We start from the raw sequence: 23,973 nt of genomic DNA on the forward strand, positions 1-23,973 counted from the left end.
TCTCTGTCTCTCTCTCTCTCTCTCTCTCTCTCTCTCTCTCTCTCTCTCTCTCTCTCTCTCTCTCTCTCTCTCTCTCTGTCTCTCTCTCTCTCTCTCTCTCTCTCTCTCTCTCTCTCTCTCTCTCTCTCTCTCTCTCCGTCTCTATGTCTCTCTCTCTCTCTCTCTCTCCGTCTCTGTAGCGGAATAAAAGATTAAAAGTGTTCTGTAGCGGAATAAACAAATGATGCGTGTCAGTGATTGGCTGGAAAAGGAATGGCCTTTATTACAGCAGATGTGATTCTGGCCTCTGTCCTGGGGTTTGAGTTTAGAAGCTGCTCATTCACGGCCACAATAAAACACTGCTTGCTTTGACACGACTCCACAGAGGCCATACGTGAAGTGGTTTAGAAATGATTCCAGACCTGAAGACTTCATTATTTACACAGAGAAATGAATCAACGTGTGTTTCTTTCTTGCTCTGTTCTCTTTGAAAGAGCTTGACACAGAAAAGCCATCCTCCTCATTCAGAATACACGGCCAATAACACTCTACTGTTCATAAAGCCGAGGCATCCGACGCCACGCGCCCGCTTCATTCCAGGACGAGGATGAGAATCTCCTGCTGTGATGTAAAGTGATTCTCTACGACACAAGAGGTCTGTTAGCGTTTGGAAAATCTTCCAGAAAGAGACGGCCAACACAAACTCAACACCTGACACACAGCGTTCGGTCATACACAACCTGAAGACCACTCACATCTGAGCAAATACAACAGAGAAAGACCTGTAAAGTTTCATGTCCACAACAGTGAGATTATTTTGGGATGTTTTCTCAGGCTCAGACTCCCTCAGGTAACATCAAGACACAAGTTGCTCAATGTAAATCCAAACCATTCGAGACAATTATGGAACTGCTGGCCAAGAACGAGATGAAATCAGAAACGTTTTTCTGCTCCAAACCGAGGTGCCGCAGGAGACTGTGGAAAATCTCTCTCTCTCTCTCTCTCTCTCTCGTGTCTACAGTCAGTTTATCAGATAAAGACACATCCAACACCACATGAAGTCAATACAAACAAGAGGAACAAAACCAGACAGAATTGTAGCTGACGTGTATATGATGAAAGTTGCAGGGGTTTATGGGTATGAAACGGAACATTAGAGAACATCGCTCCAGGATTACAGGAGCATTAATACTGACTGATCTACTGCACCGAGAGAGATGATGATGATGATGATGATGATGATGATACCTGGATCTGTGGGGCAGCGCTGCTCTTTTAGCTTCACACTCCGGCTGTTGAAGATGTCGATGACGGCGTTTGCGACAGGGAGCCACATCTGTGATGTCATTCAGACTTTCATCCATCGGGCTGTTTTCTGACATCTCTGTTTCAAACAAACATGTAAAAACATGTTTGGTACATATACATAACAAACAAGCCAAAAGTACACATGACATATCATGTACAACAGAGATTCTTCAATACTCTTCATCCTATTTCATCTTTACAATTCAACTACATAAACATCAACATCAACATCATAAAACCGTCAGAAGAATGTTGAGCATCAAGAGAATGAACTAAACTCTTCTGAAGAAAGCTTCCGTGTGCTTCAGTGGTTAGTAGGGCTGCTGCTATCGATTCTTTTACTAATCGAGTATTCTACTGATTTTCCATCGATTAATCGGGTATTCGGATAATAGGTACTTTTTCTTTAATAAAGAGCAATACTAAATATACAAGAGAAAATAAGACGGGTCTCTTAAAATGAACTAATTTATTTCCTTTTTAGAAAAAATTAACATTTATTGCTGAAATTGCATACATTCATATCTATGAAAAGTTAACCCATTTAGTACATTCCATTGCCATATTACATTCAAAATGCAATATAGGCCTAATACAAATGTATAAATAAGAAGCGTTAATAAAAATAGAAAGAATAATTTCAAAGGTAAACAACTAACTTCAGCTTATGCATGATGCATTTAGTTCATCTAAATTAGTTTTAGTTTCTTTTTTTTTACTAGTAAATAGTAATATATTTGTCCACATAAAAATACCGAGTTAACAGGACTTTTATTTTGGCAGGTCGTCGGAAGACGCTTATTTTTTAGTGCGTTAGCTTCACTCAGTAAAATGTTCTGAAATAAACTCTCAGAGCAACTCTGAAGATGAAGTTCATGTGTTCATGTCCTCATAAAGCGCAGTTCATTCACTCAGACACGCAGAACAGACAGATGACGTGTAAATAACAGGATTCGGCGTCCACAAGTCCGCATCTAGTTTGATGGACTCAATGCAGCCGGAAAACAAGTTTCACTCGCAAAATAGACTAAAACAGTAAAATAGCAGTTCACCATTTCAATAAACTATCAATTATTTATCAGCATGAGAAACACGTGTGAGCGTGTGAACAGACTAAAATGCGTGTGTCTCGCGGTGAATGCGAGAGACTTGAGAGCCTGTAACATGAACAGAGTTTAGCGGGCTGTGCGTCAGTAATAACGGTCCGTGGGGAAACACAGCGCTCCGTGTGTACTGCAGTTAAATGGATTAAACGAGGCTTTTTTGTATTCGAATTACTCGAGGAATCGTTTCAGCCCTAGTGGTTAGAGAATGGCGCTGGCCATCATGGGTTTGATCCCAAATGATCTCAGATACAAATGTTAAGTAGAAGTCGCTTTGGAGAATCGTGTCTGCCACATGCATAAATAGTAAAGGTTATAGTTCATTTTTATTTACATATGGTTTTTAGGGGGTATCCACACTTTTATTACACAATACACCGTGCCGTGGTTAAAGTACGGTTACTATGGTAACTCTGGTTAGTTTAATAACGATTAAAGACCACAAATGAACCAGTGTTTTTGCTGGTAAAAGCATGGGTGACTTGTGTAATAAGACTGTGGTGTGTGGTATGACTGCTTCCTTAAATGTCTTCAATGTTAACCCATTAAACCGGACTCCATGCTGTGGTTTCTACAACAAGAAGCCTCGAGTCTATCAATCACTTCACAAGGTTTAAAGCTTTGACATTTCAGACGATTACACACCGCTGCTCGTGACTGATGCTCTGATCTGAACCGACATGATTCTGTGTCATCCGACCAACACGTAAAGAGACCTTCTGCATGAGGTTCATGAGAAACATTCACTGAAAAACTACTGCCACAAACTTCAAAAAGCAGTCAACCGCTTCTCCACAGAATCATACAATGAAGAAGCGGGGAAATACACTCTTGACATCTATAATGTATGTGTAATAACTTATCAGAATAAATATCAAATGAGAGAAAAAACAAGGAGCCTGTCGGTACACGATCCGGGATGCCTGTACGATCCGTTCACGCATGCGCATAATGACGTAGTAGACAATTCTGTTTAGCGACGACACTGCACGATCCGGGATGCCTGCACGATCCGTTCACGCATGCGCATAATGACGTAGTAGACAATTCTGTTTAGCGACGACACTGCACGATCTGTTCCACGCTTGAGCACCTTTGTACCGCGACTTTCACTACTGTCCACCTCTGGTCTCATGTCACTTCTGTGTGCACACTATGCGTTGAAATACTCTGTACGTTTCCCCAGACTTGTTTGTAGTTCTTTCTTCATGTAACTGCAGATAGTCTAGGCAGAAATGCATATTATGTTCCTTATTGTGTTCTGTAAACACCATTGAAGGGATTATTCCTCATTTAGATTATATAGATAGATATATTAGCCTATATATAGAGACCCATACTAATACAAAATGAGTCGATTTAAAGTTAACTAATATTAGCAGCTTTTAATAAAAACCGTCTTTGACAATACTACTGACCTCAGATCGAAACACGGCAAGTTAAGTAGGCCTAATGCCATGCAGCAATGAATCGCAAAGGGGAGTATGGAGGAAACTGAAGGTTTGCAGTGACAGACTCTCAAGACTCAGACTTTATTCCACATGTAACCAAAATCGTGTATGTTCATGTAACAACTCCTTTATTATTTTGGATTGGCAACCACGTAAACACATCGTAATGCATAGCGTAAGCTACATTTTAAAACATCAAAATAGACCCGCCGTGAACTGTTAAATGAAAAACACGACGTAGCCTACAAAAATATGCCGCCAGTTGTGCCGTCTGGCCGTCAAGCGTTTCATCGCATGCTTGATACCAATAGTGTAGGGAAACCGTGAAGTTGTTTACTACGTCATTATGCGCATGCGTGAACGGATCGTGCAGGCATCCCGGATCGTGTACCGACAGAAACCGTGAAGTTGTTTACTACGTCATTATGCGCATGCGCAGAACGGATCGTGCAGGCATCCCGGATCGTGTACCGACAGAGCCAATGAAACAACTACAACAGACGAGTTGAGGTGATTTTTTCACAGCTAATCAAATGTGTAAATGTTCAAATGGACGTGTTCACATCTGCAAAAGATTCTGTTCACGCTGACATTACTGTTTAACCACATGAAAGAAATCCTTCAATTACACTTTATGTTCTGCACCCTGTGATTTCATTTATTGTCAAGAAAAACATCCCGCACGCACGCGCGCGCACCCACTCACTCACGCGCACACACATGTCTGGTTTATTATCTCCGTGGGGACAGTCCATAGGCGTAATGTTTTTATACTGTACAAACTGTATATTCTATCCCCTATCCCTAATCCAACCCCTAACCCTAAAGATCATAGAACACTTTTTGCATTTTTAGATTTGTAAAAAATATTGTTCTGTACAATTTATAAGCTTTTTTGCCCATGAGGACCTCAATTTTGGTCCCCACGGTGACACGAGTCCCCATGTGTTGGTGTGTATTCAGGTTTAGGTCCCCACCGGGATATACAAACATGAACACACACACACACACACACACACACACACACACACAGTATGATACACGTGTGTTGTGTTTGCAGGGGAGGGAAAAGGAGAACCGCAGTCTGAAGAACAAACCTGAAGACGCCCAGCAACCATACATTACACTTCATCACAGTTGCGAGTGATTTAAAGTCATGTGAGCGCTGGAAACATTCTAGATTTGGTGTTTTACAGCCACACGAGTGAAAAGAGAGACATTGAGCAACTCTCCGAGTAAATCATCTGTGACTCCACCTCGTTTCCCTCTTTCTGACTCAAGAGCTGTGAATACAGTCTGATGTTGAAATCAGGAGAAAGCAGACCCCGTTTCCAAGAAACAAACGCTTGAAGAGATGATGTCATAACTGCCCAGACGTGGGCTGACGAGCGTCTCAGGTCAGACTCAGATGTTGTTCACGAGAAGACGTGTGTGCTTCTCTACAAACCAACACAACAACAACAACACAAACAATCCTTTGCCATTTAAATGAGATCCTACGATAGAAACCAAGTAAACAAAGACAGCTGTGAGCATTATTATTTACATCATTCCTTTTGTTTATTATTTATTAGACTGTGTATCATAAACACAATCTAATATCACATGCTAATGTCTACTTGTGTTAAATCAACTGAATTAAATCCTTTACAAAATGATATTATTATTTTAATAATTACAAATGACTAAATAAGTCTGGCATCAATGGAAAAAAACTGCTTCATTATGCAACACCAGAATATAAAACAAGCGAAAAAAGTGAATGCCTAACATTAAACCACATAAATCATGAATGTTTGATAGACACATAAGATAAATGACATAAATCAGTCTAGACACACACACAGTGTTGGGTGTAATTAGTTACTAAGTAATTAGTTACTGTACTTTAATTACTTTTCCCTTGAAAATGTAAAGTAAGGGATTACTCTTATTTTTTCTGTAATTTAATTACAGTTACTTCGGATGTCATTAAACTAAATACTGTGTGTGTGCAATAGTGGAATTGACATCAAAATTCAAAGTCTAACTTTAAAATGCATGCTTTAATGTATCTTCTCACATTTGTAAACTTTGGTCAGTTAATACGTTTATGTAGTTTTATATGATTTATTTAAAAGAGCCGTTTCATGCCTATTCTTGAATCACTTAACTAATCAAGGTTGATGTAGCACATAGAAAGTAATTAGGAATTAAATACTTTTGGGAGAGAGCAATTTGTACAGTAATCTAATTACACTATTGAATATGTAATTAGTAACCAGTAATTCATTACTTTTAATTACTTTAACTTGCCCAACACTGCTCGCTCACGCGCACACACACACACACACACACACGCACGCACGCACGCACGCACGCGCACGCACGCACGCACGCACGCGCACACACACGCACGCACGCACGCACGCACACACACACACACACGCGCACACACACGCACGCACGCGCACGCACGCACGCACGCACGCGCACACACACGCACGCACGCACGCACGCACACACACACACACACGCGCACACACACACACACACGCGCACACACACACACACACACACGCGCACACGCACGCGCGCACGCACGCGCGCACACACGCGCACACGTGTTTCAACCCAAAACGTTCTGGGAGAACTTTTTATAGGTTGCTAAACCATAAGCAAAAACAACGAGTTTTATTAGATTTTCTGGGCAGGATGAATTTCAGCTGTGTGTTTACTGTCTTAATAACAACAAACAAGTGTGTAAGTGTGTCTAATGTTATAGAAGACTTGAAAAGACTCTATCAGGACTCTAGTGAAGATGAAGGATGATGTCGTAGGGTTGGGAATCGTTTCAATTTTATCGATTCGGATTCCAATTCTGATTTTGCTTATCGATTTCGATTCTTATCGATTCCCAGTTTCGATTCCACAGTTGAAGTAAAACATTTAGATATCAACCTGTATGGTCATTTAGCCTGCTTATTGACTTGTTTGCAATATATATATATATTTATGAGCAGCGTTTTGTGTATATTTACACATAGAAACACACCTTTTCTGATTTATTACAATTTGTATGATCATAGTTGAACTACATCATGGTTAAACTGCAGTTACTATAATGCAACTACGGTTAATTTGTGATTCCTGTGCTTTAATGCAAATTCTATAGCTAAACTATGCTTACTATAGTAAAAAATATCGATAATTTACATAAGGGCTTTTATTGAGATATCAGCAGATCATGCAACGCATGTACTTTTCTGAAAATATGCACACAGGAATTGATAAGAGGAATTCACATTTTAATCTCAAGTATCCGATTCCTTTCGATTCCGATCCGATTCCAAATTGGAATTGATTTTTTCGATTCCCAACCCTAGATGTCAGTTCTCTGTTGTCACCTTTAGCAGGAGCGCTCCGTTCAGGACGTCTGTGTTCTTCCTCCTGTTCTTCTTCTGTACTGCCGTCATAATCACTCTCCTGTCCTGAACTCTTCTCAGCCTCCGGCTCTTCACTTCTGTCCTGTTTCCTTCTCAAACACACATTACATTTCACACACACTCATTCACACCCCAAACCTTGATGGTGGTGTGTTTTGAGACGTCTCTAAGAGATCTTTCTCTCAAAAACCATCGCTCCACGTCAACACTCTCAGAATGTTTATAAGACTCTTGTTGTTTAAGGTAAACTGAGCAAATCTCAGAGGAATCAAAGATCCTCTTCAGTCGCCTGCTTTCTTTTAGGTCCTTGAGCTGATTAAATTCATGTCACATTAGTTTCATTGTGAAAACATCATTCTCTCTGTGTAAATGAGCCATTATACGTCAGTATGAAGGCCCTTTTTATGTTTCGAAACGAACGAATATTCAATCATAAGCAACAGAAAAGTGGAAGTGATATTCCTGAGAATGAGAGGATTACCTAATCAAAGCCAGTTTCTTAACAGGGGAAGACTGAAAAAGTTGAAGTGAGAAAGTGTTTGCGTCAGAAGATGGCTCATGTGAGACTGAATGTTCACCTCACTTCATCTTCATCCACAGACTGCTGAAGTTCATGGAGTCGAGCCTGAAGATCTCTGATTTTACACTTCTTCTCATTCAGAACCAACACAAAGCGGCTGTACAGCTCTCTCTCTAGTCGCTCTTTCTCCTCCACGCATCTTCCCATCCTGTGAGGAGTAAAACACGCTCAACACTTCACCGTTCACAACTGCTTTGACTTCAAAAACACATTTCAACAAAGAGACGCTGTCACCTTTCACAACTGTGCAGATTCTTATCTTTTCTATATTACTTCGCATGTTTCTTTTTTTGATTCTGTCATTTATCCCCCTCGTGTGGTTGTAAATCTGCATGCGAGTCTTTCTTCAGTAGAACACAAAAGAAGATATTTTGAGAAATGTCTCAGTGGTTTTCATGGTCATACAATGGAAGTCAATGAAAGTTCAGTGTTGTTTGATTATCAACATTCTTCAAAATATCTTCTTGGTCACACTTCAGGATAGGGGGCAATTCTCGCAATTAACAAACCATGTACTACGACTTTTCCCCCCAATAAACTCTTCATTTGTTGCTTATTAATAGTTAGGAATGTAGTTGTTAGGTTTAGGTATTGGGTAGGATTAGGGATGTCGAGTATGGTCATGCAGAATATGTGCTGTAGAAGTACTAATAAACAGCCAATATGCCAATCACAGGCATGCTAATAACAAATAGTTAATAGTGAGAATTGCCCCCTATACTGAAGTGTTACCATCTTCTTTTGTGTTCTGATGAAGAAAGTCACACAGGTTTGACTTGACAAGACATGATGAAATCATTTATTTTGTATTTTTGAGTGAACTATCCCTTTAACAAAACTGAGACACCTGTGAAGTATAAATACAGTGAATGTCGTTGAGGGGCAACATTACAAACTGCCCATAATTCTTGTTTTGGAAGGTGTTAGAGAAGTGTGGCGGTACATTGTGGCTGGTGATGTCACCGCTGCCGTTGTGCAGAGAGGAAAAACTGAAGCACATGGAGAACACACACACACACACACACACACACACACACACACACACACACACACACACACAAGACGTCATGTGCCCTAAATACACCAAATCAGCCCTTAAAGCAGGGGTTTTCAAACTTTATGATGCCAAGGATCCCCAAATATGATTAACATTTTGTGAGGGACCCCCTTTTCTAAAATATATATTTTTTTCTGTGTAAAGAAACGTTTAAAAATTAGTTGGATAAATAGTAAATAGAATATTATAAAGACAACACATTGTTTCTAAACCTGAATAGTCGGCAACAATTTCACTTTGAGTCCGAAAAAAGAAACTATAGTGAGAAAAACTCACTAGAAAGATTCAAATATAATCAATTCTGGAAACTATCCATAGCAAAAAAGCAGATAAACACTGTGGACTTTTATCATTTTTTGCTTAATCTTTTTCCTAGAAAATTTCTGGGGGACCCCTCCCTTACAGAAAAGACACATGAAATTCACATGTGCAAAAAACACATGTGATCACATGTTCTTCACGTCACCACATGTTGCACATGTCATCCCATGGGTTTTTAACATGTTATCCCATGGGTTTCACATGGGAATTCACACCAAAATGTTCCAAAAACACACATTTCACATGTGATCACACGTGTTTTTTGCACATGTTAAACACATGTTGTATACATGTGAAAAACATGTGAAATTCATGTGTCTTTTCTGTAAGGGCTTGCATGCTTCTGGAGGCCCCCTGGGCCTAACCCAGTTTGAAAACCCCTGCCTTAACGTGATAGTTCACCTTCAAAATCCTCTTGCTAATCCAAAACATAAATGCATTAGCTATCATAAACTGATGATGAACAACATGTTTTATAAATATTTCTTAATGTTCAGGCTGACACAGGTGTTCAATGTTTATTCATGATAGTTTATTCTGCATTAACTAATGTTGACAGAAATAACTTGATGCTTTTAGAAAAAACATGAATAAATGTTGAATACAACACTAACAGTAGCTGCTGTAGTGTTGTTTATTGTTGTTAGTCCATGTTTACTAATAACTCATGTTAACAAATGGAATCACAGTCTCTACTAAGCCCACAGTATGTGTAATATTTGTGTTGTGTAGGCGTACTGTGTGCTGATGTGTTGTTGTTCTCGTCTCAGTTTGTGGTTCTCCTCGAGCAGCTGCTGGTTTTTGGCCTGCAGATGTTTGCTGAGGTCCAGGCCGTGAGTAATGAGCTCCCTGATGACTTCAGTGGGCTCCGGCACGGCCTGCAGCTCCACCACACCGAGCCTGAACTGAGACACAGAGAGAGAAATCAACATGAATAATGATCAGATCTCATCTGTCCTGCCACCTTCTCAAATATCTGCCATTCTGCCAATCAAAGATGCTGCTGTTGCTATGGAAACGGAAACAGTGGCAACAGAGCTCAGCGGTCATAATGCAGTGGGAATGATGTGACATTCTCTACACTCTCAGACTGCATTTACATTTGTATATATAGCACAATGACTCAATAGTTGTACTATATTTGATTAAAGTTTCGAAATCAATGATGTCATTCCATCTTAAAGCTGCTGTGATGTTCGGGTGGTCAGTGTTTTGTGTCTATTGGCATTCTGGGTGATAAAACACACAGACTCTCACAATCAACACCTAAAGAAACACACAGAACTACAGCCGGGAGTCTTGTACTGATAAGAGCACAGACGACTGATGTGATCCTCAAATAGATGACCCATGTCAGAACACACACGCGCGCGCTCTCGTGACGTCAGTGATAAAACGAACAGCTTCCTTAAGATACTTTACTGAAGATCAAGTCACAGACAACACAACACAACACCGACACTTCTGCTGAGACTTCATGTCTCATTAATCCCTGACACACACACATTATTTTTCAAATGGACATTTCAAAGGTTTTTTTTTTCAGTTTCACTTATAAATGCACATAAGCAGGTCACGAGCGTCAGACAGAATCCCGGAACAGCTCTTTAAAGGTTTCCTTTCCTGGAAGAAAATCAGCGTGTGATGCAAACTGCAGTGTAAACATCACGTCTGACGTCACCGCTGCCTTTATGAAGTGTTACACACGCTCACGACACTTCTCTTCTGTACTCAATAATGAAGTATGAACCCAGCGTCTGCGTTTGTGCTCTTGTGTGGTTTTCTAGCTGAATGATGAGAAGCCGGGTGGAAAAGAAGAGCTGACGTCAGGAGGCTGTAATAGTTAGCATGACGCAAAACTTGAAATATTCAGCCTTACAAACCAGACTAACCATCATCACTTCACTATAAAAAACATGTTTACTATTGTTAAAGCGCAGTTATTTAGCTACAGCTATTTCTAGTAAAAGTATGGTTATATGAATCCACCAAAAGAACACTTCACTTTTACTATAATTACACCATGGTAACTGATCTTAAAAAGAAAAATCTGCCATCATTCACACACGACCATGTCTGTCCAAACCTGTATGACCTCACAATATGTTTACAGTAATAAATGGGAACGAATCCTGTCAACCTTATAAAAAAGATTGCCAAGTAAATAATCATTTTGAAATCATGGAAAACTATACATTTCAAATATGAAGTATCCTCAATCCTAATAGAAAGTGGACTTTAGGGAAAAGAGAAAGAAGAAACAGTAGGAAACGGTCTCTGTGAGTAACACGCGTGTATCTGATGACAGACGTGAACGTGACTTGAGCTCACGTCACATTCCTCCAGTGAATGAGCCGTTCACAGAGCCACATTGTTTCTTTACATCAGCGGCCGGTCTGGAAAGTATTAAACGGTTTCATCTCTGCAATCAGTCAAGTGAGCGACAGAAGCCCCACAGATGCCATCATAAGCCCATGAGAACGCTGGCAACTCCAGTCAGTTTGGCCCTGTGGGAGCAGTCGTTTTCAAGGTGCTAAACCACACGCACGCACGCACGCACGCACGCACGCACACACACACACACACACACACACCTCTGAAGATCACGTCAACATCACGTCATGAGGAGCCGGACACAGATGTTGATAACATGTCTTGGGCTCATGTCAGACTTCAAGTTCCAAGTCAAAGAAAGCTATTTTCCTATCTAAAGAATTCATAATGATCAAAAAAGAGGTTATTAAAATCTCCAGCACTTTTATAGAATCTTCAGCAAAAAAACTAGATTGTGATTAGGGCTGATAAGAATAATGGCCGCATTACTTATTGAAATTAAATCAAATAAAAGAGGAATTTGACATCATGTATGTGTTTATTTGTCTGCTCAATGAATGACACTTAAAGGGATGATTTAACGCTGTTTCATGCATTCTGTACCGTGGCCGAGAAGTGCAAAACAAAACAACAAGTTGCAAAACTACTAAGACTGACTGACGCAATCGTTTGTTTCGCTTACAAATATAAACATAAGCGTCAGTCGCTCTCTCACCATAACCAACAGGGACACAGATTAAAGTACATATCATGTTATATGCTTACATTGTATGTATCTCGTGAGGGGAAAACGATCATGGATGGTACACAGGCAGTCTATGCGTGCTGCTCAGGGCTCATGCCACGCGAAGACTCTGCTCATGCATGCTGTGTGAAACAGACACGCATCTACTCCCAAGGCAAGATGAGCCCGTTTTAACTTTATTAACAAAATGTGGCTTTTGAACCTTAATCAATGAATATGAGCAGTATCACATATGCATGTCCTTTCTCATAGTACATCGAGCGTCCTGGATATCTTGATTGACAGGAGTTTCATCCAATCAGCAGTAGCCATCCCATTTCAACAAAATACCAACCTTTTCCGGTTTAACTGATTTGTCGTTTTGCTTTCTGACTTGTCGATGTGGTTTCTGACTTGTTATTTTGTTTCTCGAATTTTTACATTTGATATTGCGTTTTCAGATTTTCCATTTTGATTTTGGATATTTTATTTTGCTTTTAGATTTGTTTTTTGCAATTTGTTGTTTTGTTTTGCACTTCCCGGCCACCGTAATTCTGACTGTTACACTGTTAAACGTGCTGGCTTCTCAAGCTTAACATGGTCAACTTGTCAAAAAACTAGTTGGACGTATGACGTAGTATTTCTGTGCTCGATACACTCCCCCAGCATTCATATAGGTTTTGGAAAGTTATTTTCGAACATGAAAAACCGTTACCTAACAACTTTTCTCAGTCCCTTGTTGGGCAATTCTCCCGGAAAAGCACACCCACGGCAAGGTGAAAGAAATAGCTCACCCACACGTCAACCGATGAGCGATAGGAAGACCTGCTTATCATCACGATTGGCTGCGCTGCGTCAAGATCGGCTGCGCTGTGTGCCAGCTCGTTACTCTTGCAATAGTGAAGTTGAGGTGTGTCTGTTTGTTCACGGTATTTCAGTGATGGATGTTATATAAACTCTGGATATAACGCTGGATTTGGTTTGAAACTGATGGCTGGCGCGGTCGCAGCGCTAAAAGAACCGCGGAAAGTGAAACTAAGTCATATGTCTGTGTCTTGTTGGCATCGGTGCGTATGTGCATAATGTAAACAACACAATACATCATCGCATCATCTCTGCATAACTGTTGATTCACTATAAGTTTGTGTGCTCGTGATTTAGTTCCTCCCCGCACACCCCCAGGAGGTCGTATGTTTTCGGAAATAATTGTACATTTACATTTATGCATTTGGCAGAAGCTTTTATCCAAAGCGACTTACATTGCACTGTATTATACATTTGTTTCTGACTATGTGCAATCCCCTGGGATCCAACCCATGACCTTGGGATTGCAAGTGCCGCGCTCTAACCACTGAGCCACAGGAAAGCAATATGTACAGCTGTATCTGTGTTTTATAAATGTGATCAAACTAAACACTCTTCGACGATACAACGATGCAATACTACTCTATAGGTACTCAGGATTAACATGAGATTGGCAGAAACTGCGCGTTCAACCGGACCTTTAAAACACGAGTTTATGTAGACAGAGAGAGAGAGTTTGAAACCATTCTGACTCATATATTAATAATATCTTTCATATGAAACCCTGATTGTGATCCGCAGTTTCTCAGACTTTAAAACATGCAGGTTTGATCTGAGCACACACACATGATGGCAGAAACACTTGCACATGTCCTAACATCAGTGCTAACATATGAAACAATTAACAACAAGAGAAACACAGACACAGAACAGCAGGGTTTCATCTGAAAACACAGCGATCTGATAACCATTACACACATCTACCCAGAAAATCCTCTCAAACCCTCTTGTTTCTGCTGTCGACATAAGACACAAATGAAGAGAATGAAATCCTTTGAGGAACACATGGTAAGAATTATACCTGGGTTGTAGAGTTTAAACCAATCAGATCCTCAGAGAGTCTGTGTGTCCCATCAGAGCACACACACACACACACACACGCATGCATACAGACACACACACACACACACACACACACACACACACACACAGAGTCCCACACGCATGCATACAGACACGCACACACACTCACTCCCACACACACACACACACACTCCCACATGCATACACACAGACACACACGCACACAACATGTGAAGTCATGTTCATTCATTAATTTATCAAACCATCATTTCATCACTGCATCTGTTTTTAACCAAAACTAGTCTTATTTCACAATGACCTGACTAAATAATAACATATGTGTGTGACATTATATTTACAAACAACTGAAGCAAACTGCTTGTTCTTCCTGCTTGAACATCGTATTTTGGCTTCAAGGTGATAATATATGTTTATTCATAGTGAAATGTTTGTAATTGTTACATCATCAAAGCACAAAGCACACATTCCTCTCTCACGTGTGTGTTCACCTGTATACTTCATCCATGACAGCTAATATGTGCTTTATAGAACAGAAGTCAAGGTGTCCCTAAACCTTTAAATGTTTACTGTAAAAAGCGGCGTCTTCAAACGGGTCGTATGAGAGAGAAACAGCTGCTTTCACATTTACACATGACTTTTCCTTCAGCCGTTTCACTGAAGAATGCTGCAGACGCTCACACAGGCTGTCATTACGGGCCTGAAGCATCACCAACAAAAATCTTAGGAAGCATCCCAGCATTATTCAAATCAACATTACGTGCGTAACTGTCACTAACATAAAATATCATAAACGAGCTTTAAACTGTTCTGCAAAGATTATTTACATCATCCAGTCTAAATAAAGCTTGATGACTTTCAGAGACGCATCACAAAAATCAAACAGCATGTTCATATCTCAACACTTAACACAGAGCTCACATACGAGTGAGTGTTTCAGAGCGCCGGCCTGGGCTTCACAGAGAAAACAGAGCCAAGAGAAGAACATTTACCATCCAAAAGAGCTTCACTCAACATCTGAGACAACATCTGAAACACAACCAGTCAAAGTCATACCACCTCACCTGTGTGTCTCAACACGCGCGCGCGCACACACACACACACACACACACATTCTTACTCAAATGGAAATGTCAAACGTTTCAGAAGCAGCGGTGATGATGATGTCATATTTGTTCTCTTTACACAATGAGCTAAAAAGCACAAAACAACTGTGAGTGAGTGACCTCATAAACATCCAGGAGATGTGGAGATGAAAATAACCTTCTCTCTGCGTCAGAGCTCAGCTTCTGTGTTTCTAAGACACTCTTCCATTCCCAGTTAGACACGTCTCCACCAGCAACACTGAAATGACCTCTACACCCGCACATTCTGCTTTAGCTCAAATGTGATCATTTCACAACATTAGTAAAATCCTACTTTCTCTCACATTGTACAATATATCCTTTTATAAAACGACTTTAGGGAAGTAACTCCCTAATGGATTAGTTGTACACTAGCAGTCAAAAGTTTATGGTCATTTTATTCATATTTTCTTTCAGCATTTTATCAAGCAGATTCTCGAAATTCTGAAAACAAAAAAGCATTCTGAAACAAACAGCACAGAAGAAATTTAGGCCTACATCTATATTGTAATTTTTAGGTTTGTATAAAGTATATTTTGTCTACAAAACTCAAGTAACCTTTCAGCTTTAAACACTTTTTTAAGATCATTTCAGTCATAGCGTGTGATTCTAATGTTTTGTCTAAACTGTAGTGTACACAACTAAAGGTGCAGACACACCTGACAGACTTTTGATTTAAATGTTTGAAATTAGTTTTATAAATAGCAGAAAACTGTGCCAACATACAAATGTCTTTAGAGAACAGAAATGTGCTAGTATAGTGCAGAAGAAGAGAGAAGGAGTGTTTGTGAGGTTTCACTGATGGTACAGGGGTTCAGGTCCAGTGATCTGACGTTTAGAGTTCACTGAAAGGTTCCAGACACTGGATTTCCTCGGCACCCTTCAGCCTGGCAGCAGATCAAACACAGAAAACTCAACAGAGGACCAGTAGCTTTCTGGGAATGCTTTGGTGTTGAGGGGCATTTTGGTCAATCACATTCACAGGTCCAGTAGAGACCCCTGAGCTCACCCATAAAACACTTGTGTTCATACAGACAAAGCTATCAATCAATCAATCAATCAATATATGAATGAATAACTGCCCTGAAATCTTATCACACTTACAGTTTGACTAAAAACATTGAAAGTTGCATCATCTACAAACAGCTACAGTAAGAAAATCTCATTCCCTGTCAGTTTTGACATTTGCCAGATGCTTTTACTCAAAGCAACTTACATTGCAATATACCATACACTTGTTATGTGCAATCCCCTGGGATGGAACGCACGACCTTGGCGTTGCTAACACCATGCTCTAACCACTGAGCTACAGGAAAGCAGGACATCTTGACATAGCTGAGATGATTGACAGAGTCTGAAATCAACACCTGACATTACATCATCCCACCTGCGGTGCAGCGATGTCACGCATGCCACTCACCGAGATGTCGCTCTGCACCTTCTCATAAGACAGCTGCAGCAGGGGGCTAGAGGGTCTCACGGGTGCCAGGTGAAAAGCGTACACCCCCTCCGCCGTCCGTCCCTCTCCGGTCAGAGCCAGGTGTAGATCCTGAACATACCGCGCCCTCTCCATCTCGATGTCACGAGCCTCTCGAGACACGTCCTCCTCTGAGACTGACCGTTATCACAACACAAAGTTCACATCACATTCTGCAACATACGTCTCAGTAAATAACAATACAGCGGGCTGTCACAATATGATGATGAGTAAATAATGAGAGGATTCACGTGTGTGATGTTTTGATCTCTTACCCTCACCGCTCCAGGCACACACGCCGTCAGACAGAAGAACAATAAATCCAGACCCGAGATCCTCGGCCCATTCAACCTTGAGAAAGAATGATCGATGAGCCTCAGACGTGATGGAGATCTGACGCACACTGCTTCTGCTGCTGATGGACAAACACAAAACAACAACTTTAGACATTCACATTATTCCATTCAATAAACTCCAACAGGTTTGGTGGCACATTTGTTTGATTATTGTGAATAAGACCAAATCATCTAGGGGTGTGACGAGACACTCATCCCACGAGACGAGACGAGGCGAGACTTTTTTTAAAGAAATCCTCAATGATGAAATATATAGGGAAACATTGTCTTTTATTCACATTAAAACACAAAATTAGGGATGTAACGATTCACCGTGAGCCCGTTGAAAATCGATTATATTATGTGACATTCAAGCCGGTTGAGATATTGTTTGAATCGCAGTACATGTTTTGAACAGCAGGGGCCGCTGTGTTTACGGCAAACTTGGAAAACGTGCATATGCTGATATTTCTTAAATGTAAAAAATCCAATAAAAGCACAGACAAAGTCTTAGAGATTTTTGTGTTCTTCTTTTTTCATTTGATTTGGAATTCGTTTTCTTTCACAAAGAAACGTGCAGCATTTAAGAAATAATAAAAGGGCAATTGTTAATTCCTAATTTGTCTCAACTCATTTTGTAAAAATAAATCGTTAATGAACCGTATCGTGAGATCAGTATGGTGAATCGTTACATCCCTACACAAAATGCTACAAATGTAGTCAATATAAAATCACCTTGTTCTTTAATTCAAATAGAAGTCTAATTTGTTTCATAATTATATTATGCAGTAATAAACAACATGTAAATACTGCAAAATGTTTAGTCACAAACTAAACTGACAGGCAATAATTGCACAAAAATATGCTTTGTTTACTTAACAGGAGCAGCTTTTGGTAAAGAGCTTTGTCTGTTTTCTCCATATGATTTTGCACAGTGCTCGACTGCTGGTGTTATCAGAGGTGGCCATCATATCACACTGTCAATGTGAACCCTCATAGCCTTCGGAGAAACAGTTAAAACTACATAAACACATCATGTTTTATGCTTACATTGCACGTAAGTAAGAGACAGATGATCTGTTTTTGAAGTAGGGCTGGGCGATATATCGTACGATTCTGATGCTCTCAGTTTCTCAATGACTTACGGTTAAATGCCACCACATGCGAAAGTCAGAGGGCGCTCTTGCGCAGAAACTCCGAATATGGGAAACAGAAGAAGAACAATTAGTTCCAGGAAATGCCTGTGGTCATATTCCATCGCTGTTCTTTAAACCTTTTCAGGTATTTTCATGATAATAAAGTTGATTTGTAGTAATGATGATAGATGAGTGTTGCTTTTTCAAATGTACGATATAAACGACTCAATCTCGTAGTGATTTTAGATCGAGCAGCACTTCCTACTGATCACAGAGCCGTAGGTCACAGAAGAGCTGTGCATAAAACATCGAATTGATTTAGACATGTATAATTAGCGTGAATCGCGATACATATCGCCCAGCCCTATTTGAAGAGGTTTGCCTGTGAATGGATTAAAAATAACCTAATGTGAACTTGCTATTAGGGATGGGCGATATGGCCCCAAAACTCTATCACGATAATTCCTGGTATTTGTTGCGATAACAATAAAAATGACGATATATCCATAATGCTACCCACCGCTGTTTTTTGCGTCAAGTGATAGTAGCTGCATGTAGTCTAGACCCTCAGAAAAACAAATATTATCAAAAAGTAAAACTTACCCCAAATCAAACAGCTCCTAAAATATACCTACAGTATTTTTGTAAATATAAAATATAATAGTGAGATTCGACTTCAAAAGGTTGTAGTAAAGAAAAGTTAAATGAACTAAAGCTCAATAAACACATCATGTCACACCTAAAACTGTACATATTCTATTGTTGGGTGGAAACGATCGATCGCATCACGCTGTCAATCACTCTGTCTTGAACTGTGTGAACCTTCTCTTCTCACAGCAACATACACTGAATCTGTCTATGACCCGCGATAAAGAGAACAGAGAAAAATAACGTAATACAAACTCGCATTGTACTGTATGTAAACAGGCAGCAGTGCTGTGCGCTGAAACTGGATTCAAATGAAGTGAGTTTATACTTAAAATGATGTATTGTTTTTCTTACATTGGCAGATGTTTTTTCTTGTTTTAAGATATTTGTACTGAAACAATAAATATTCATAAAATACTGGTACACAAATACTATATAAACACTGTGGTTTTTGTTTTGCGTACCGTTTTATATTCTACATTCTTATATAAATAATATATAGTAACTCATAATATATACAGTATATTTCAGTTTTCAGTACGTAGTTTCACATATAAACATATAACATCAGTAAAAATGAGGTTTTTGCCTTTTTCTGAAATTCATTTTTATTCAAGCTTGGTCAAATGTGTTCAAAATGTAAAGACGAAATGAAGGAGAAGTGACGTGAGGGTGTGACTGGTTATAAGACATTATAATTCTGTGAAGTTCTGTCCAGCCTTCAGTTTCTTACAGATATATCAGCCATTACAAACACAGATCCAGAGCTCGCAGACAGGAGTGAACAGTGAAAAAGCTCTGACCTCGGGTGAAAGGTCAAAATGCCTGTGTCATGTCAAAGTGATAATCAGTGTGTCAGAAATACACAATAAACAGCTGACATCTGCTTTCCTCCCGCTGACCGTCATCATCATCATCATCATCATCATCACAGACTCTTACAACATGACTCAAACGGAAGCATCAGCACGAGAGGAGCGACAGAACGCACGCTGAACACATGACAGTCATTCATTAACTTCAGAAACATCTGCACACGGGTGATGATTTGATGACAGAAACACCACACACACTCACTATATCACAACACAGAGACCTTCACCCCAAAATCAAGATTCTGTCAGCATTCACTTTTACGCATTTATCTTAAATGAAGACGGAAGCTTTTTAAAAAATAGATGCAAAGTTAGAAAGTATCATAAATAGGATTGGGAATCGAAAATCAATTCCAATTTGGAATCGGAAGCGAAAGGCTTGGAATCGGATCGGAATCAAAAGGAATAGGAATCGGATACTTGAGATTAAAATTTGAATTCCTCTTATCAATTCCTGTGTACATATTTTCAGAAAAGTACATGCGTTGCATGATCTGCTGATATCTCAATAAAAGCCCTTATGGAAATGATCGATATTTTTTACTATAGTGAGCATAGTTTAGCTATAGAATTTGCATTAAAGCACAGGAATCACAAATGAACCATAGTTGCATTATAGTAACTGCAGTTTAACCATGATGTAGTTCAACTATGATAATACAAATTGTAATAAATCAGAAAATGTGTGTTTCTATGTGTAAATATACACAAAACGCTGCTCATAAATATATATATATATACACTCACCTAAAGGATTATTAGGAACACCATACTAATACGGTGTTTGACCCCCTTTCGCCTTCAGAACTGCCTTAATTCTACGTGGCATTGATTCAACAAGGTGCTGAAAGCATTCTTTAGAAATGTTGGCCCATATTGATAGGATAGCATCTTGCAGTTGATGGAGATTTGTGGGATGCACATCCAGGGCACGAAGCTCCCGTTCCACCACATCCCAAAGATGTTCTATCGGGTTGAGATCTGGTGACTGTGGGGGCCATTCTAGTACAGTGAACTCATTGTCATGTTCAAGAAACCAATTTGAAATGATTCGAGCTTTGTGACATGGTGCATTATCCTGCTGGAAGTAGCCATTAGAGGATGGGTACATGGTGGTCATAAAGGGATGGACATGGTCAGAAACAATGCTCAGGTAGGCCGTGGCATTTAAACGATGCCCAATTGGCACTAAGGGGCCTAAAGTGTGCCAAGAAAACATCCCCCACACCATTACACCACCACCACCAGCCTGCACAGTGGTAACAAGGCATGATGGATCCATGTTCTCATTCTGTTTACGCCAAATTCTGACTCTACCATTTGAATGTCTCAACAGAAATCGAGACTCATCAGACCAGGCAACATTTTTCCAGTCTTCAACTGTCCAATTTTGGTGAGCTCGTGCAAATTGTAGCCTCTTTTTCCTATTTGTAGTGGAGATGAGTGGTACCCGGTGGGGTCTTCTGCTGTTGTAGCCCATCTGCCTCAAGGTTGTGCGTGTTGTGGCTTCACAAATGCTTTGCTGCATACCTCGGTTGTAACGAGTGGTTATTTCAGTCAAAGTTGCTCTTCTATCAGCTTGAATCAGTCGGCCCATTCTCCTCTGACCTCTAGCATCAACAAGGCATTTTCGCCCACAGGACTGCCGCATACTGGATGTTTTTCCCTTTTCACACCATTCTTTGTAAACCCTAGAAATGGTTGTGCGTGAAAATCCCAGTAACTGAGCAGATTGTGAAATACTCAGACCGGCCCGTCTGGCACCAACAACCATGCCACGCTCAAAATTGCTTAAATCACCTTTCTTTCCCATTCTGACATTCAGTTTGGAGTTCAGGAGATTGTCTTGACCAGGACCACACCCCTAAATGCATTGAAGCAACTGCCATGTGATTGGTTGATTAGATAATTGCATTAATGAGAAATTGAACAGGTGTTCCTAATAATCCTTTAGGTGAGTGTATNTGCACAGAACATACTTTGACAAGTTGTTTAGTACAGGGAACTGTGTGCGCGCGACCACTGTATGATGTCAAAGGATGTCGCGAGCGGCGGGGCTACTGTCAGACAGCCCGCTCCCGTCTGAAGTACACAAGTTACCGACCGGTAAAGACGCTTTCATTCGGAAATTTACTTCCGTGCGGCAAGTCCCGTGCTGTGTCTTTCTCTGACACCTTAAAATGCTCCACACACACACTGCCAAAATGTTTTCGGCAGTAATAAAGCGCACGTCTCTCTCTCTCTCTCTCTGCGCTGGTTGCTAGTTGATCGTTTCTCGAGTCATGTTCGGTAAAATTTATTCGGCCATTTCACATATTCGGCCGAATACCGAACATGCGTTTTTTGCTATTTTCGGCCGAATATATTCGGTGGCCGAACATTCGGTGCATCCCTACTTTTATGATAAACTGATGTAAGAATATTGTGGATATCGTGTTATCGCAATAACAAAATTGTCTCAATATAATCGTGGTCACATGACTGTATGAAAGGATAGGTCTTCCGGGCCTAATATAGAGAATGTTAGAAAAAATAATAGAGGTCACCTCTGACAAGGTCCATCTAATGCAATGATTTTGAGGTCATGTGACCCGTCTCATACTATAACTCACACCTCTAAGCAACAGTTATGATTAGAGGATAAAGAAAAGAGGATGCTTATGGCACGTTTCCAAGTCATTGTTTGGCATTTTAGATATTGCAATAAATACCATACCGCAGACTTTATATCGAGGTATTATCGTACAGTGACATTTTTATATTATTACATCCCTATAATATAAACAGATTTTTTCCCTAAAAAACCATCCTCTCTCACAGAAGACAGTAAGTCATGTGGGTTTGGAACAGTGAGAGTTAGTGAATGATGTTTGGGTGAATGTGGCTGACATAAAGTAAGGGTTACGACAGAAAGTCTAAACATTTATCCAAGACTGTAATATGGTGGCGGATTGGAAAGAGCTGTTCATCATCAGACAGCGTTAGATCAGAGCTCACACTCACTTTACATACATGACAATTGGAGTTCAAGTGGAAATAAAGGGCCACTTGCTCATCCTCCTAGCAACACCATAGCAACCAGCCAAAACCACATCCATAACAAAATACACTCAACAACACACGTAACAACCGCATAGCAACCACCCACCACACTGCAGCATCACAGAGTCTTCAGAAAATCAGACTGTTGTAGTCATATCATGTAAATCAAGATTTAAACGGACAAGAGTCAACTAGATTGAGATATAAACAACAAATAATCTGTCATAACTCTATGTGTACATCAGAATCTCTGAGAACTTGTGAATGACACACAGCTTCCCCTCTTGAATGATGGGTTACATGAGATTTCCATGCTCTATATGTTCTGCGTTCGTGTATTTGAGTTATTCTATTCTTTTACTCGCACACATTCATTCATGAATAGACACATTCACACTCAACACATCTGCTCAGTCGAAAACAACATTCTCTAAACAATTCACTGTCTGTCTAAATTCTCCAGTCAAACTCTAAGGGAAAAGTTTCTAGGAAATAGATTTCTAGGGGTTGGGGGGTGAGGTCATTTTTATATAAATGGCTTGTGTTTTAATGTATAGTTTTGACATTCCTGTATGTTTCACACCGGACACAAACTGTGATAACGTGGTATTAACCACATTCAAAAAAGAAATAAAGTGAGTAGAAAGCTTTGACTGTCTGCAGTGTCCTGCAGTAGCTGGGATATTTTGGAGGAAACTGTGGTTACCATGGTGAAGACGTTATGTGAGGAAACAAAACCAAAACCACAAAAAAGATTTCAAGCCAAGGCTGATCACATCACTTCATTTCTGTCTAAACCACCAGTTATTCTTTAGTTACCTGTCTGTACTGCTCCTCACCATTAGACAACATCGTTTAATGAAGTGTTTGGCGTCTGACAGGTTACAACAAAAAACAAACAAACATTCTCACAAACGCGTGCAAGTTAACTCTAAACAACGCCGCATGATAAAGTAATGTAAGGCAAGTCTCACCTCATTCCGAAAGTGTAAATGTTTCACATATAACAAATGACTTTTCATTTAAACTAACAGATTAAATCATTTCCGTGGGGTACATCTGCAGGTTTGACCCTTCGCGCCACATACGCAGCGATGGAAGTTAAATCGTATGACAACTGCGCCGCCATATTGGACCGGGCAAGTTTGC

The 23,973-nt window shown here is 40.1% G+C and overlaps 1 protein-coding gene across 2 annotated transcripts in view; it reads right to left on the reverse strand.

Moving 5' to 3' along the window:
• xrcc4 (X-ray repair complementing defective repair in Chinese hamster cells 4) overlaps positions 1-23,908 on the reverse strand; it is a 27,974-nt gene extending 4,066 nt beyond the window's left edge. The window contains exons 1-7 of one of the 2 annotated variants that reach the window (XM_057320668.1): positions 23,799-23,884; positions 17,064-17,200; positions 16,732-16,925; positions 9,963-10,129; positions 7,845-7,994; positions 7,228-7,355; positions 1,228-1,363 (exon numbers count right to left, since the gene is read on the reverse strand). In XM_057320668.1, coding sequence (XP_057176651.1) covers positions 1,228-1,363; positions 7,228-7,355; positions 7,845-7,994; positions 9,963-10,129; positions 16,732-16,925; positions 17,064-17,200; positions 23,799-23,803 — 917 coding nt within the window. In that variant the 5' untranslated portion in view covers positions 23,804-23,884. Of the gene's footprint in view, positions 1-1,227; positions 1,364-7,227; positions 7,356-7,844; positions 7,995-9,962; positions 10,130-16,731; positions 16,926-17,063; positions 17,204-23,798 lie in introns of both variants that reach the window. The other variant, XM_057320667.1, reaches the window with a different exon arrangement.
• Between the last annotated feature and the right edge of the window lie 65 nt (positions 23,909-23,973).

Source organism: Triplophysa rosa, linkage group LG22 (assembly GCF_024868665.1).
Source record: "Triplophysa rosa linkage group LG22, Trosa_1v2, whole genome shotgun sequence".
NCBI lineage: Eukaryota > Metazoa > Chordata > Actinopteri > Cypriniformes > Nemacheilidae > Triplophysa > Triplophysa rosa.